Here is a 14,900-nt window from a genome sequence, read left to right as displayed (position 1 = left end):
AAGCACACACAATCTTTGAGGGCTTTTTTTAATAGCATTATATTGTAATGTATGCATCTACCCTTCATAGCCAGAACCCTGCACAGTGAGATAAACAACTCTGAAGCTAAAATGTTTCTTTTTAAAATTCTGTGAGGGAACTCGCAGCCCTGACGAGACATCTTATATAATCTCACCAGAATGGAGACCTTTAGATCAGTGCTATTGTATTGACTTTTCATTATGCATCTGCTGAATATGCAATTCCATTGTATTTAATTGTTCCTTAAGCTGTATCCCTACTGCACATTCCCATGTAATAATAAAGAATTTCACTCTTTATTATTACACTTGTTTGCTATTTATTAATTCTTTCAAAAATAACTTAAAAAACATTTAATCTTTAATCATAATATTAATTTAAACAACAATATCCAATGTTTTAATGCTTAAGTGTATTTTAATAAATTGTGTTTTATTATTGTTCTTTTCAGTGACAGGATTCAATCTTTGGGGATCTGTATTTGCTACGGGAATAGTTTGCACCTTCTATTGTACACTGGTAGGTATTAATTACATTAATTGTTGTAGAAACTTAAAGTGAATAAATATAATTTGAGTCATTGGCATTTGAGTGAATTTAAGGGTCATTCAATTTAAACTTCAGAGGCCATATATTAAAAAGTAGGATTGAAACCCTTGTGGTGCAAGTTCACTAATGGGAGCCTGCTATCTGCAGTATAAGGGGCAGCAGTCATAAGTCTTCAGAGGTGGCACAGCTAAATCAATCTGATCTTGCTCATTTGTGCTGATTGACAGGCCTGCTGTCATGCAATTGGGTGCGTGAGAGCAGGAGGCAGGGCTGATAAAGTGGGCATCTGATGCTGCTTGTCCTTGTCTTGCGGAAATGTGGACAGGTAGGAATTTTGTTCACATGCTAGATTGATGACCCTATAGATCTGTTGGACTTTAAATTATTTGATGCTATTGCCCATTTCTGAATAATAAGGCATCTTATGAATGTAGTGAATGTAGCTGCTAAAGAACATAAAAACTATTCACATGAGGGTTATTAAAACAAAGCATGGCTTAAAAATCAACTTTATAGCAAACAACTTTAAAAGAATAGTCTAGTCAAAATTAAACTTTCATGATTAAGATAGATCATGCAATTTTAAGCAACTTTCTAATTTACTCCTATAATAATTCAAAATGGGCTGACTCCTAAGCTTACATTCCTGTTTTTCAAATAAAAATACCAAGAGAATGAAGAAAAATTGATAATAGGAGTAAATTAGAATGTTGCTTAAAATTGCATGCTCTATCTGAATCCTGAAAGTTTAATTTTGACTAGACTATCCCTTTAATGTCTTATTATGTATAGACTGTAGAAACAATAATTGAGAGATATTAATGAAAAGATCAAATATATAAGAATGAGAATGTTTTGAAATAGTGAATATAACCATTTAACATATAATGAGCCATTTGATCATACTTTTAAGACACAAAGCAAAACAGGTGAAATGTGTAAATATATTTCAGGGTTAAGAGGATAATTATATATCAAAGTCAATATGCTGGTCTGCAAGATTCTATCATGTATCTTCTATTAATTTACTCTACAGAAGCACATAATTGGTATATTATGTTGTTTTTGTTCACTGGATAGGTATAAGTGCTATATCCCCACATTTTCTGTTGTGTATATATTACACACCCTTAATGCCTTCACCATTTAACCCCTTTAAAACTTCATATTCTCAAGAAAGATATGAGCCCACACTTGTTGATGGAAATTATAGGTCACTTTATTAATTGAATTTAAATAAATGTAATCAAGGTGATGAGTTCTCCAAACTAATCACCAGTTTATATTGTGGCAACCATTGTCTGATCCCAGACCTCGCTCTCCCAACAACCAAACTGTGGTGCTCATGGACCACCCCAGATGCAGTTGGAGAGTACAAGTTCACCCACCAATTACCACTCAAAGGATCTGCTATTCTTTACAACAGTATCCAGCTTCACCCATTAGGCATGCCAGCTGACCTGTTGAATAGCTTTCAACTTCTTAAGTGAAGACTTGCTGTAATAGGACCAACTAGTCTGCCCATGATGTGCTCCTTAGTGGCCTCCAAGCTTAACTTGGCTATCTGTAAAGAAAAAAGAAACATGTCAACCACATTACTTCACGATTTATTTAATTGGGCATGAGTGGGTGGGTGGAAAGGAAGAATTTAGACTGCCTTCCCCTCCCCCCCAAAAGTTTAAATAAACTCCTCCCATTTTGATTCCTTATGGTCCTGTCCCTGGAGGCTCCACCTGCTCACTTCTTTGGTTGCTCTCAGATTCCTTCACTTCACCCATTTTCTTTCTTTTTTTTTCTAGGGAGGTTTGAAAGCCGTTGTGTGGACTGATGCATTTCAGATGATTGTTATGGTGGTTGGATTTTTATCTGTTCTAATTGAAGGAACAATTCAAGCTGGAGGACCTACCGAAGTCTGGACGTCTCACAAAATGGATCACAGCCTTGATATTGCAGAGTAAATAGTTTTTTTTTTAGCAATTAATTTTTATTAAATTATCAAACTAATATATTTACTTACATAAATACACAGCAGTGCTATGATTTAGCTGTAAAACCTTTTTTGCATAAAAATAACATCTTGAAAAGCTTCAGTGCATGCAATATAGAGAGCATAAAGTGCTCAGTATCAGATAAGTTTTGTGGACACCTTCAATCAAATATATTCTGGGGCACTATCCAGTACTGGAAATTCTGAGAATACGAAGTTAATTAATTGTTTTTGTATTAAAGTATTGAAACAAGGTAATTTCCCTCTTAACACTGAAAACAGACTAAATCAGATGTTAAAATGCACTCATTAGTGTAGATATGTCTGTTACAACTACACATTTACATTTTATTATGGAGTAACATAAGACACTGAATAACTTTATTAATGTACACAAAACCATTTTACCATATGCTATTTTTGCCAGTTTTGACACTGATCCTTTGAGGAGACATACATTTTGGACCATTGCTGTTGGTGGAACATTTACATGGTTGGGAATCTATGGAGTTAACCAGTCAACAGTGCAGAGATGTATATCTTGCAAATCAGAGAAACATGCAAAACTGTAAGTTATTAACATAATCCCCTGTAAAAAATAGAGATGGTACTCTAAGGTTCCATTATAAATATATACACAGATTTTTAAAGGGTGAAAATAAGTAACAGAACATGCAATTACTGTTTACAGCCATGTGACCATTTTTCATATTTATATTTAGGAACATAAATCTTAGATTTTAGCCAAGAGAACCCTTAACAGCATACAAATATTCATCTTAGTGGGCATTTCAATTACACCAAGAGTTATCCAATCCATTTACCTGTATGAAGCCAGGTATGTCTGTCTGTCTGTCTTTTCTGTCTATCTTGTAGGGGTTACACACATATGGAAAATATTTTGCAATGATCTGAAACTCCTCAAACTATGCATTACAATGAAAATGCACTATTAAATTTGCATATTAAAATACATTGGACTAGATTACAAGTAAAGCAGTAATTAGCGTGCTTGAGCACTAACACAGCTGAAAATAATGCACACAGGATAGCAAGCATATTACAAGTTGAAAGTAAAATATTATCGCGGTGTGCGAAACTTTATGGGCGCTAACCGCTGGACTTTGAGATATCGCAGCCACATTAACTTCTCCCCATAGACTTCAATAGAACACCTATGCTCGCGTGCTAACCTGACCATGTTTAAACAAGTACGCTCTAGCTGACGTGAGTTATTAATCTGATTTTTTTTTTAAAACAACTTTATTGAAGGTAAAATGAAGCAGTACAAAAATAGGGAGACACAGTTGTGTCATACAATGTGTAAAAAACTCAATTTTCTACAGACCTTCTTAAAGGTCAGAAACAATGTCAGATAAGGTTCTGAGGAGATATAAAAGTGCTCCTTATAACAAACAGATTAGCCATAAAGGCTTTGAAAACAAAATACAAAAAGAAAAAGAAAAGGGGGGATGACAAAGGGAATTAAAGAAAAGGCCTAAAGTAGGGTCTCGTCCCGTCTGCATCTCCTTCTAAGATCTATATCTTATTTGATCACTATACTGAATCCTATACCTGTGTTGAACCGAGGCCACCAGGGAGTGTGTCTCTGTCTTTGGTAGTTTGCACATAACCGTCCCACATATGAGAAATCTCAACATAAATCTCCATTTTATCATTTTAAGATAATAAATATATAATAAATAATAAATAATAAAGAATAATATTCTTCTAACTCAACCAAGTCTGATACTTTCTTTTAAAATATCATTTTTATTAGGGAGGACAAAATGCACAAATAAAACAAGATTCCATGATATTGTCAGATTACAACAGGGAATGGTTGTTCACTACAATGTCAGGTGAGCAGAAAATAAGTTCCATGCTTGACACATTATTTACAATACAGATAACAGTTGAAAGTTGTATTTCAGTATATGTCAGAAAATGGGAATGGCAGTTGTACATAAATCCTAATCCCAAACTCTTCTTTTTCCTTTTTCTTTTCAAAACACAAAACCGTAAACCTAACTAAACAAAATAACCCTAACTAACAAGTGCAAATGGTAAAACCTCTGTCAGAGGTAGCTGTATCGGACCTGTCTGGGCAGGCCTGTTGCAGGTGTTGAGGCCTGGCTGGAGATAAAAAAAAAAAAAAGAAAGGGGAAAGAAAGATATTGTAGTGGCAACAATAGGGGAGGAGGGTGGGGAGGGAGGTAAGTATACAGGGAGATTACGGAGTTTGACATAATATCCACCATTAATTTGTTAGTTGAGTAAGTGGTCCCAGTCTCCCCTAAGTGTCTCCTCCATGAAGCAACTGAGTCCCTAAACGGTCTGAGAATTAGCCTCTGAACCTCCAGCTCAAAAGTGAGTATAAGTCTGCGCCATTTACGTAGGAACACACCTAATCTATTCTGAACATCGGGTCTCACATCCATCTGTTCTATGAAAATTTGTGATTTTAGCAGATTTTTGAAACCTCTAAAAGGGGTCCTTTGTCTGCTATCCAGTGTTGTAGTAGTGTTTTCCTAGCCACTAAAATAATTAGGCTTAATATCGAGTCCTGTTGTCGGAGTCTCTCATCCCACAACAGAAATATTATAGTCTCAGGGAGTATTCAATTTGTATCTGCAACCGCTTTCTCAACCAGAATTGTATCTTACCCCAGTATTGCCTAATTGGGGGGCAGTCCCATATATAATGGAAGAGCCCGGGATTAGCTGAGGCACATTTGGTACACCTGTTTGGGCAGGATAGAACCCATTTTGCCAGCGCCCTTGGGGGTGAGATAGGCCCTGTGCAAGAAACGTATTTGAGATTCTCTGTACGAAGCTGACAAAAGTCGCTTTCCTGTTTTTTTCCAAGCTGTTTCTCACTTCTATCCAAGAGACCTCTCTCAAACCCTCTCTAACCCAACCTGCCTGAATCGAAGGACTGATGAGATGTGGAAAGATGGTGTAGGAGTGTATGGTAAATTTCCGATGAGCGAGAACCTACCCAGGGCATATAGTGTATGAGAAAGGCGGAAGGGAGAACCCTCCCAAAAATCTGTACCGTCCCTGATCAGCACCCCCACATAATTACGAACCTGTAAGTAGGCATAGAAATGAGCTCTTGGTATATTGTAATCTCTCTGCAAAGCCCCAAATGTTTTGATTGTTTTTGTTAGCGGGTCTAGCATGGTGTTTAAGTGAGGACAGCCCCCCGCGTTTTCCAAATGCGAAAAGGCAGGGGTCTCAGAGCCTGCCGGAGAAAGTCTGGGTTTCTCCTAATAGGTAATTAGGGAGAGGCATGACAAGTTTTCACATGTACTTATGTGCCATTAACCAGGCCTTCAAGGTATCTTTGTATAGCATGCTAAGACCCAGGGGCCTCAGGGATCTTGCGTCTGGCACGTGTGGAAGATAAGCCAAAGAGACATTACCTAGCACCCCTGCCCTGCTCTAGATTTATACGACAAAAGTGTCCAGTGCCAACCTGCCAATCACCACCAGGTCGGGTCAGCGCGGCCCAATTGTATAGCCGAAAGTCTGGGAGCGCCAAACCTCCGTGGAGAAAGGGCATAGCTAAGTCTTGTCTCTTGAGATCCTTGATTTTTTCCCCTGCCAGATAAAAGCTCTCGCTGGCCGAATTTTAAGAGTTTGATATCGGATTAGTTCAAAAGTAAGGGAAGCATGAGCAAAGGATAGAGCAATCTGGGGAGTACCACCATCTTGAGTAGGGCCACCCTTCCCGATAATGAAAGTGGAAGAGATCTCCAGCTGTTCATCTGAGCCTGCAGTTTCACGCAAATAGGGGTCAAATTGTTAGCATATAGTCTGTTGGGGTTAGCTGAGATCCTAATACCCAGGTATGTAATATCCTGGTTGGCTACTGAGAAGGGGTACCCTGCATCCAAGCCCCCTGCGTTGTTCATCCAGAGAATCTCCGATTTTTGCACATTGACTTTATAGCCGGAGAACAGGCCAAATTCAGCAAGAATCTGCAGAATATTAGGTAGATGCGCTTGGGGGTCCTGCACGAAGAGGAGCATGTCATCCGCGTACAGAGCCAGGTGCTGCGGGACACCCGCAACATCGATACCTTGGAAAGGCCTGACAGAAGCTTGATGGCTAATGCTCAAAGCTAAATTGAAAAGGAGGGGTGACAGAGGGCACCCCTGCCTAGTACCCCTGTGCAGCTGAAGGCTGGGAGAAAATATATTGTTCACTAGCACATTTGCATTGGTGCCTGATAGAGGTTTTTGATAAGGGTAAGGAAGGGACCGGTGAAGTTGGCTTGAGCCATGGTGGGGAACAGATGACCCCACTCCACTCGGTCGAAGGGCCTTTTTCGCATTCAAGGACAGCAGAAAGCTCCAGTCTGTCTTCCCTGTGACCACGGGCACCGTCCCAGAAGTGTTGACAATCTGTAAGACCCTTCGCACAGTTAACCGTTTGATGAGCGCGCATACATGAAGCCCGGGTCTTCGTGAATGATACTGGACAGAATAAATTTCAGGCCTCTCAGCAAATAACTTGGTAAGATCTTATAGTCCGAATTCAATAAAGAAATCAGCCTATAAGACTCAGGTAGCAAACAATCCTTACCCGCTTTATGGATTAATGTGATAGAGGCCGATAGAAATTCCGGGGAGTCGGGGCTTCCTCCCCCTTCGGAGTGGCTGTGACAGATTCCCACAAGGGAAGGGGCCACTTGCGGTTTGAGTAGGCCGATAGAATTCAATCATATAGGCCATCTGGGACCAGGCGCAGCCTTACCCAAGTGACTATGCTCATCGATGGTTCTTTCTACCTCTCTCTGTTGTTATAGGGGGCATTCAGCATGGCTAATTGCTCCTCTGAGAGTTTTGGGAGAGTGATGGTCTTCCAAAATGCAATCCCTCGCCTCGTTCCCCGTAGGGAGTTCCTTGCGTACAGAGAGGAGTAGTAGGAGGCAAAAAGTCCCTCTAGGCAATAGCCCCCGAATCCCTTCAGGATTCTGTCCCCCCGAACTTAATCGCCAGCGATATGCTTGAGGAGGTGTTTAGTTCACCAGAGTGTGGGCCCAAAAGTTTCCCGATTGTCCCCATACCGGTAATATTTACCCTTGGGTCCGTATGAGTGGCCTGGGGAGGCCTGGTGCGCGAGGAGTGAGTCATACTCCAGTTTGATGCCGGTGTAAGCGCGGTAAGTGTTGTGAGAGGGGGTAGTGCAATATGCACGATAGGCCTCTGCCAAACTATCTCTCAATCCCGTAACCTTCTCTGTGCATTGCCTTTTTCTGCGGGCCATAAATGCAATGATGTTGCCCGAAAGAACGTCTTTAGCCGTGCTCCAAAAGAGTTCTGGTGTATTTAGGTGATTGGGCATTGTTTGACCTATAGTCATCCCAACAGTGGACTAGGTTAGGACTGAAATTCTTGGGACGTTACCAGATATTTGGGAAACGCAGGGTACGTCTGTTGGGCACCTTGGGTGCAGTATCAAGGAAAAGTGCTATAGGTGGGGCGTGATCCGAGACAATGACTTTCACTGTTCTTTGTATCTATGACCTAGATCACCGAGTTTGAAATCATAAAGAGGTCAATGCGTGACATGGAGGGCGTTGCCCTGGAGACGCATGTATAGTCTCTTGCCATCGGGGGTTGAGTTGTCGCCAGATGTCTGAGACATCCAGGGCACCCCTCAAAGATTTCTCTCTCAAATTTATCTGAAACTTTGGGTAGGCTCCTCGCTGCGCATCTGTTAGGGTCTCTAAGTCTATCGCAATGTGTGATATACCTTTAAGGTATATCCCGCCTACCTTTCCTCCACCCTATATTCAGGCACACCTGAACCAATCATTCCTTGCCTGAAAATTGTTTTCCCTTTTCAGCTTATTTGACCGCATCCCTATTGCTGTGATTCTACTTTGAAAATTCCTAACTTGCTTTGATTTCTTTCTCTCTATAAACAGGGAGTAGTAAGCTAGAATCTTTTTGTTGTACATTTTACTTACAAAGTATTTACTCATTCTTCCGGAATTCTAATTTAACAAACAAACTGAATCAAGGAGCACCGGATCTACTTGCAAGGCGTCTGGAAGCCGCACTCTCACTGAAGCTGTATACACCGGTCACAGAGGTAAAACCGCTCTCTTCAAACTGAAGGTAATATTTAATCCATTTACAAAGGATTGTTTCTTTACGTTGTCACTTTCTGGAAACCCATCCACATTACCTTGCTGAATCTTCCGGTTTATTACCATAGTCTGTCTGTGATGTATATATTTTATGAATGAGTGTGTGAGTGCGTGAAGCCATATCTGAACAGTGCTACAACAGGAATCAATTACTGACGCTTTCAAAGTGTATCAAATTACATTTTTCTTTTATCATTTATTCTGAACTGTTTGCTTTATGTTCCTTACTTATATTGCAACAAATGTATTCTACCTAAATATTCCTTGCCTCTATTTGGCATCTACGAAGTTTTCTACCAGTAAAAGTCTCACCAGTGATCTAACAGGTAGTTTCAAATCATACTGCCTGTTTTATTCATTAAAAGAGCAACAAACCCTTAATTCAATAACACTGCAAAAGTTCCTGCATAAATCAGGACATCACATAATTTTCAGGCCACAGTGTTCTAAGGGTTTGTTACTGGTAAACAAAACCTTAATATCATGGATGCAAATGAAATTAAAACTGAGTTCTCTAACATACAAAGAAAATTAGATTATCTGCACAAGGTTTAACAGAAGTACAAGCAGATAATACCCGCATTAAAAGCTATTGTTAAAGAATATATGTCTCATAAAAGTACTGAAGTACCTGAACCCCATATTCACTACCCTCAACCTTTCACTGGCAAAAGACATGAATTCAGAGATTTCAAGACTGCTTGTAAACTTCTTTTTACCATGAGACCCCGCACATATTATTCAGACCGCATCAGGGTTTGCACCACTATTTCATTTTACAAGGAGAGCCTAGGACCTGGGCTAACAGGTTTTATGAAAATAATGACCCAATTTTGGATCACTACAGGATTTCTTTCAAGCTATGTCTAATTTATATGAAGACACAGATACACAAATCACTGCAGAATCTAAGCTACGCGCACTCAAACAGGGTAAGCGCACGGTGGTAGGAGTACACAACTGAATTTCAAATGTGGGCAACAGACTCACTATGGAACCAAGTTAGCCTTAAAAATCAGTTTAGGCTGGGCCTATCTGAAAACCTTAAGGATGAACTGTCTCGCCAGGAAATGCCTGATACTCTTCCAGGACTTATAAAATTAAGCACATCCATAGATAGAAGACTCAGGGAACGGCGAGCAGAGAGATTTACTTCAGACAACAATACCCAGGCGACAGAATACTTACACTACAACATCTGAGAAACATCAAGGTAGTGTAACCCCTATGGAGATAGGCACTATCAAGGGGCCACTAAGTAATGAGGAAAAAATGAGAAGAAGATTAGAAAACTTATGTTATACTGTGGACAAAAAGAACATAACGTCTCAAGCTGTCCTTCATTACAAAGACAAAAGAAGGGTAAGAAAACAGGTTATCAAAACATATATCAATATCTCAGATACAATGCAATTGACTTTACCTCTCTCTTTGCAGTGGGATCAGGAAAAATATACACTCCAAGGCATTGATTGACTCAGGTGCATCTGGAACTATATTGATTCTGTATATATTGTAAATAATAAAATTCCTCTGGTTTGCAAGCAGAACCCCGTGTTTGTAAAATCAATTGATGGTACTTTTAATAAATAAGGGACCCATTACACACCAAACAATACCTTTGCTCACAAAGATAAACAAGGGCACACAGAATATATTACATTTGATGTGATCCCCATATCACTACATACTATTATTTTAGGATATAGTTGGCTGCACAAACATAATCCTAAAATAGATTGGGAACATTCAAAACTTAAACTAGACTCAACATATTGCATAAACACCTGTTATCCTCATATGCATTCTTTCATCATCTGAGATAGGATACCAGGGATATATCAGGATTTGGCAGAGGTCTTCAATTTGAAAGAAGCAGAAAATTTACCACCCCACAGAAGCTTCGATTGCCCTATAGATATCATTCCAGGGTCACCAATACCGCATGGGAAGATCTATCCTCTATCACAAGATGAGTTAGTATACTTAAGGTCCTATTTGGGATGACAACCTGAGAAGAGGGATTTATATCTCACTCCACATCCCCTGCTGCTGCAGGCATGTTTTTGGTAAAAAACAAAGATGGCACTCTAAGGCCTATAATTGACTACAGGGCTTTAAACTCTATAACCATAAAAAACAGGTATCCATTACCACTAATACCAGAGATAATAGAACGGTTAAAAGGAGCACAAATATTTACTTAAATTAGATTTAAAAGGGGCATACAACCTTATCAGAATGAAGAAAGGTGACGAATGGAAGACCGCTTTTCGGACTCGATATGGGTTATACCAATACAATGTAATGCCTTTTGGATTGAGCAATGCTCCAGCCACTTTCCAACACTTTATTAATGTAAATCTTCCGAGATTTAATGGATATTTGTGTCATAGTGTATTTAGATGACATTCTGATTTATTCCAAAACAGAAGAAGAACACGAAAGACATGTACGTTGGGTCTTAATGCGATTGAAGGAACACAAGTTATATGCCAAACATGAAAAGTGTTTATTTCATGTTAACAAAATTAAATTCCTGGGATACATAATAACTCCTAATAGGATCCAAATGGATCCAGATAAAGTTTCATCTGTATTAGAATGCCTACACCAAAATCAGTTCGTGCACTACAACGTTTTATTGGCTTGCCAATTACTATCGAAGATTTATAAAAACTTTTCTGATATAGTAAAGCCCTTAACACAGTTGACTAGTAAGAAACAAAGATATAAATGGACCGAACAGGCCAATCAGCTTTTGAATACTTAAAAGGGCAATTTCCAAGCCCCCCATTTTACACATGCCAGATCCTGAGCTGCAATATGTATTAGAGGTAGATGCATCAAGTTCAGGTATAGGAGCAGTTCTATCTCAACAAGTAGATAACAAATCAGAATTATTTCCTGTAGCTTATTATTCAAGAAGATTCACACCAGCAGAAAAATAATTATAGTATAGGAGATAAAGAACTCCTTGCTATCGAAAGTATCCCTCGAACAATGGAGACACTTACTGGAAGGTACACAAAAAACCATTTAAAATCTTCACAGATCATAGAATCTGGAATATTTGAAGAAAAGTAAAACTCTATCTTTCAGACAAGTAAGATGGTCTCTATTCTTAGATAGGTTCAATTTCTTGATCACTTACCGACCAGGAAGTCTGAATACCAAGGCTGATGCGTTATCCAGAGTACAGGAAATGACACCTCAAGAGACCATGACTTCCAATAGTACCAATCGAAAAATTTATTGGAGCCCTAACACCTCTAGAGGAGGAGATTAAAAGGGCACAAGAAAAAGAAACCATTACACCTAAATCCTGTCACAAAAACTTAAATACTGGTTTGATAAATCATAAAAATCAATTGTATATACCCAGTTCATTAAGGAAACAAATATTGAAACACACTCATGATGAACCTTTATCCGGTCATACCGGAATACAAAAAACCATTGAAAAAACAAGAAGAAACTTTTGGTGGCCCCACAGTGAATCAAACCATTCAAGATTATGTCAATTCCTGTGACATTTGTGCTAGAAGATAAAATAGATCATAAAGGGCCTATCGGATTGTTGACGCCCATTGCCAGTTCCGGATAAACCCTGGTCCATGATCTCGATGGACTTTATCGTAGAGCTACCAAAATCAAGGAACTTTAACACTATATTAGTTGTAATAGATCATCTGACAAAGTTGGGACATTTTATACCTCTAAAAAGGTTACCTTCCGCTTTTATTACAGCTAATGTTTTTCTTAATCACATAGTAAAACTTCATGGACTACCCACTGATATTATAACAGATAGAGGTACACAATTTCACCTCATCCTTTTGGAGATCATTATGCAAATTATTAAAAATTACACCAAGATACTCAACAGCTTTCCATCCTCAAACCAATGGGATGACTGAGAAACTAAACCAAACATTGGAACAATATCTTCGTTGTTACATTTCCCATTTGCAAGATGATTGGATGGATTATTTATCAATGGCGGAATTCTCTTACAACAATTCAGTATCATCTTCAACAAAAATGACACCGTTCTATGCAACCTATGGCTATCATCCAACAATTTGACTCTATCTAAAACTGATGTAAAATTCTCCAGCCACTAAAGACTATTCCTTTACAACTAGAAGCAAGATTAGCCCTAGTCAAAAAACATTTATCTGACGCAAAGAATTACCAGAAAGCTTATTAGATAAACGTCACAGACCCAGTCCAGTCTATAAAGTGGTGTGACAAAGTATTACTATCTGTAAAGAATCTAAAACTCCATGTACCCTCTAAGAAAATTGGCAAATCAATACAGTTGGACCTTTTGTAATCAATAAAATTTTGAACCCTATGACAGTATGTTTAACTCTTCCTGCAGCTTATAGCGAATTCATCCCACTATACATGTATCTCTGATTAAACCTTATACTATCTATCGTACCATCCAGTCTTCAGACTCCAACTGCGTTACAAATAGATGACCACGATGAATTTGAGGTGGAACATATTCTAGATTCTAGGATCAAGATCATCACTTAGAGTACTTATTAAAATGGAAAGGTTTTGGTCCTGAGGACAATTCTTGGCATCGTAGCACTGACATTTCTGCTCCCCGTTTAATTAGATCTTTTCATCGCAGATATCCTTTGAAGCCATCCCTCTCGTCAATTGGGGGACCCTTAGTGGGGGAGTGTGTGATATACCTTTAAGGTATATCCCGCCTACCCTTTCCTCCACCCTATATCAGGCACACCTGAACCATCATTCCTTGCCTGAAAATTGTTTTCCCTTTTCAGCTTATTTGACCGCATCCCTATTGCTGTGATTCTACTTTGAAAATTCCTAACTTGCTTTGATTTCTTTCTCTCTATAAACAGGAGTAGTAAGCTAGAATCTTTTGTTGTACATTTTACTTACAAAGTATTTACTCATTCTTCCGGAATTCTAATTTAACAAACAAACTGAATCAAGGAGCACCGGATCTACTTGCAGCGTCTGGAAGCCGCACTCTCACTGAAGCTGTATACCGGTCACAGAGGTAAAACCGCTCTCTTCAAACTGAAGGTAATATTTAATCCATTTACAAAGGATTGTTCTTACGTTGTCACTTTCTGGAAACCATCCACATTACCTTGCTGAATCTTCCGGTTATTACCATAGTCTGTCTGTGATGTATATATTTTATGAATGAGTGTGTGAGTGCGTGAAGCCATATCTGAACAGTGCTACAACAGGAATCAATTACTGACGCTTTCAAAGTGTATCAAATTACATTTTTCTTTTATCATTTATTCTGAACTGTTTGCTTTATGTTCCTTACTTATATTGCAACAAATGTTTACTACCTAAATATTCCTTGCCTCTATTTGGCATCTACGAAGTTTTCTACCAGTAAAAGTCTCACCAGTGATCTAACAGGTAGTTCAAATCATACTGCCTGTTTTATTCATTAAAAGAGCAACAAACCCTTAATTCAATAACACTGCAAAAGTTCCTGCATAAATCAGGACATCACACAATGGGGGATGGGAGCTAGATTGAAATCTCCACCTAAAATGATGTGGGTACCCAGATAGGGCGTGAGTAGGGTTGTGATGGAATCCCAGAACTTTCTGTCTCTTTGGTTCGGGGCATAGATGTTACATAAGGTGTAGGTGTTGTCTAAGATGTTAATCTGCACTACCAGGTATCTATCTTCAGGGTCTTTAAGCACATCCACAATCTCATATTCCAATTGTTTATCGAAAAGTATAGCTAATCCTCTACTAGCTGATTTATATGAGACAAACTCAACTCTTCCCACCCAGCCAGTCTGCAATTTGCTATGCTCTAAGTCTGAGAGATGAGTCTCCTGTAAGAATACAATCTCTGCCCGTTTTTTCCTAAGGTGGGTTAAGATCGACTTCCTCTTAAATGGGGGAGTGGATTCCCCCTATATTCCAGGGAATATAAATTAAATCTTATCTAGTGGGTATGATGTGAGTTTAAGGGCATTTTCATGGCTAAGGGCGGTAAGGGTATATGTGGCATCGCAGACAAACATAGGGGGAGTGGGTGGAAGGAGAAAAGGAAGAGGACTGTGGGGATGAGAGAGAGGAGAAAAAAAAAATTTGTTTCAAACCTTTGCGGTGTGTGTAGAGGCTCCCGGTTCAGCACCTTTCACCATGC

General features: G+C 39.0%; 1 protein-coding gene across 2 annotated transcripts in view; it reads left to right on the top strand.

Annotated features, from left to right (window-relative positions):
- The window catches only part of SLC5A12 (solute carrier family 5 member 12), a 115,776-nt gene that overhangs the window by 32,012 nt on the left and 68,864 nt on the right, over positions 1-14,900 (top strand). For both annotated transcript variants that reach the window (XM_053688904.1, XM_053688905.1), the window contains exons 4-6: positions 474-541; positions 2,371-2,525; positions 2,986-3,126. In XM_053688904.1, the coding sequence (XP_053544879.1) occupies positions 474-541; positions 2,371-2,525; positions 2,986-3,126 (364 nt within the window). The remainder of the gene's footprint in view (positions 1-473; positions 542-2,370; positions 2,526-2,985; positions 3,127-14,900) is intronic.

The sequence above is a fragment of the Bombina bombina genome, chromosome 7 (genome assembly GCF_027579735.1).
Source record: "Bombina bombina isolate aBomBom1 chromosome 7, aBomBom1.pri, whole genome shotgun sequence".
Classification (NCBI taxonomy): domain Eukaryota; kingdom Metazoa; phylum Chordata; class Amphibia; order Anura; family Bombinatoridae; genus Bombina; species Bombina bombina.
Note: the sequence above shows the minus strand (reverse complement) of the source record. Positions and strands in the feature narration are given on the sequence as shown.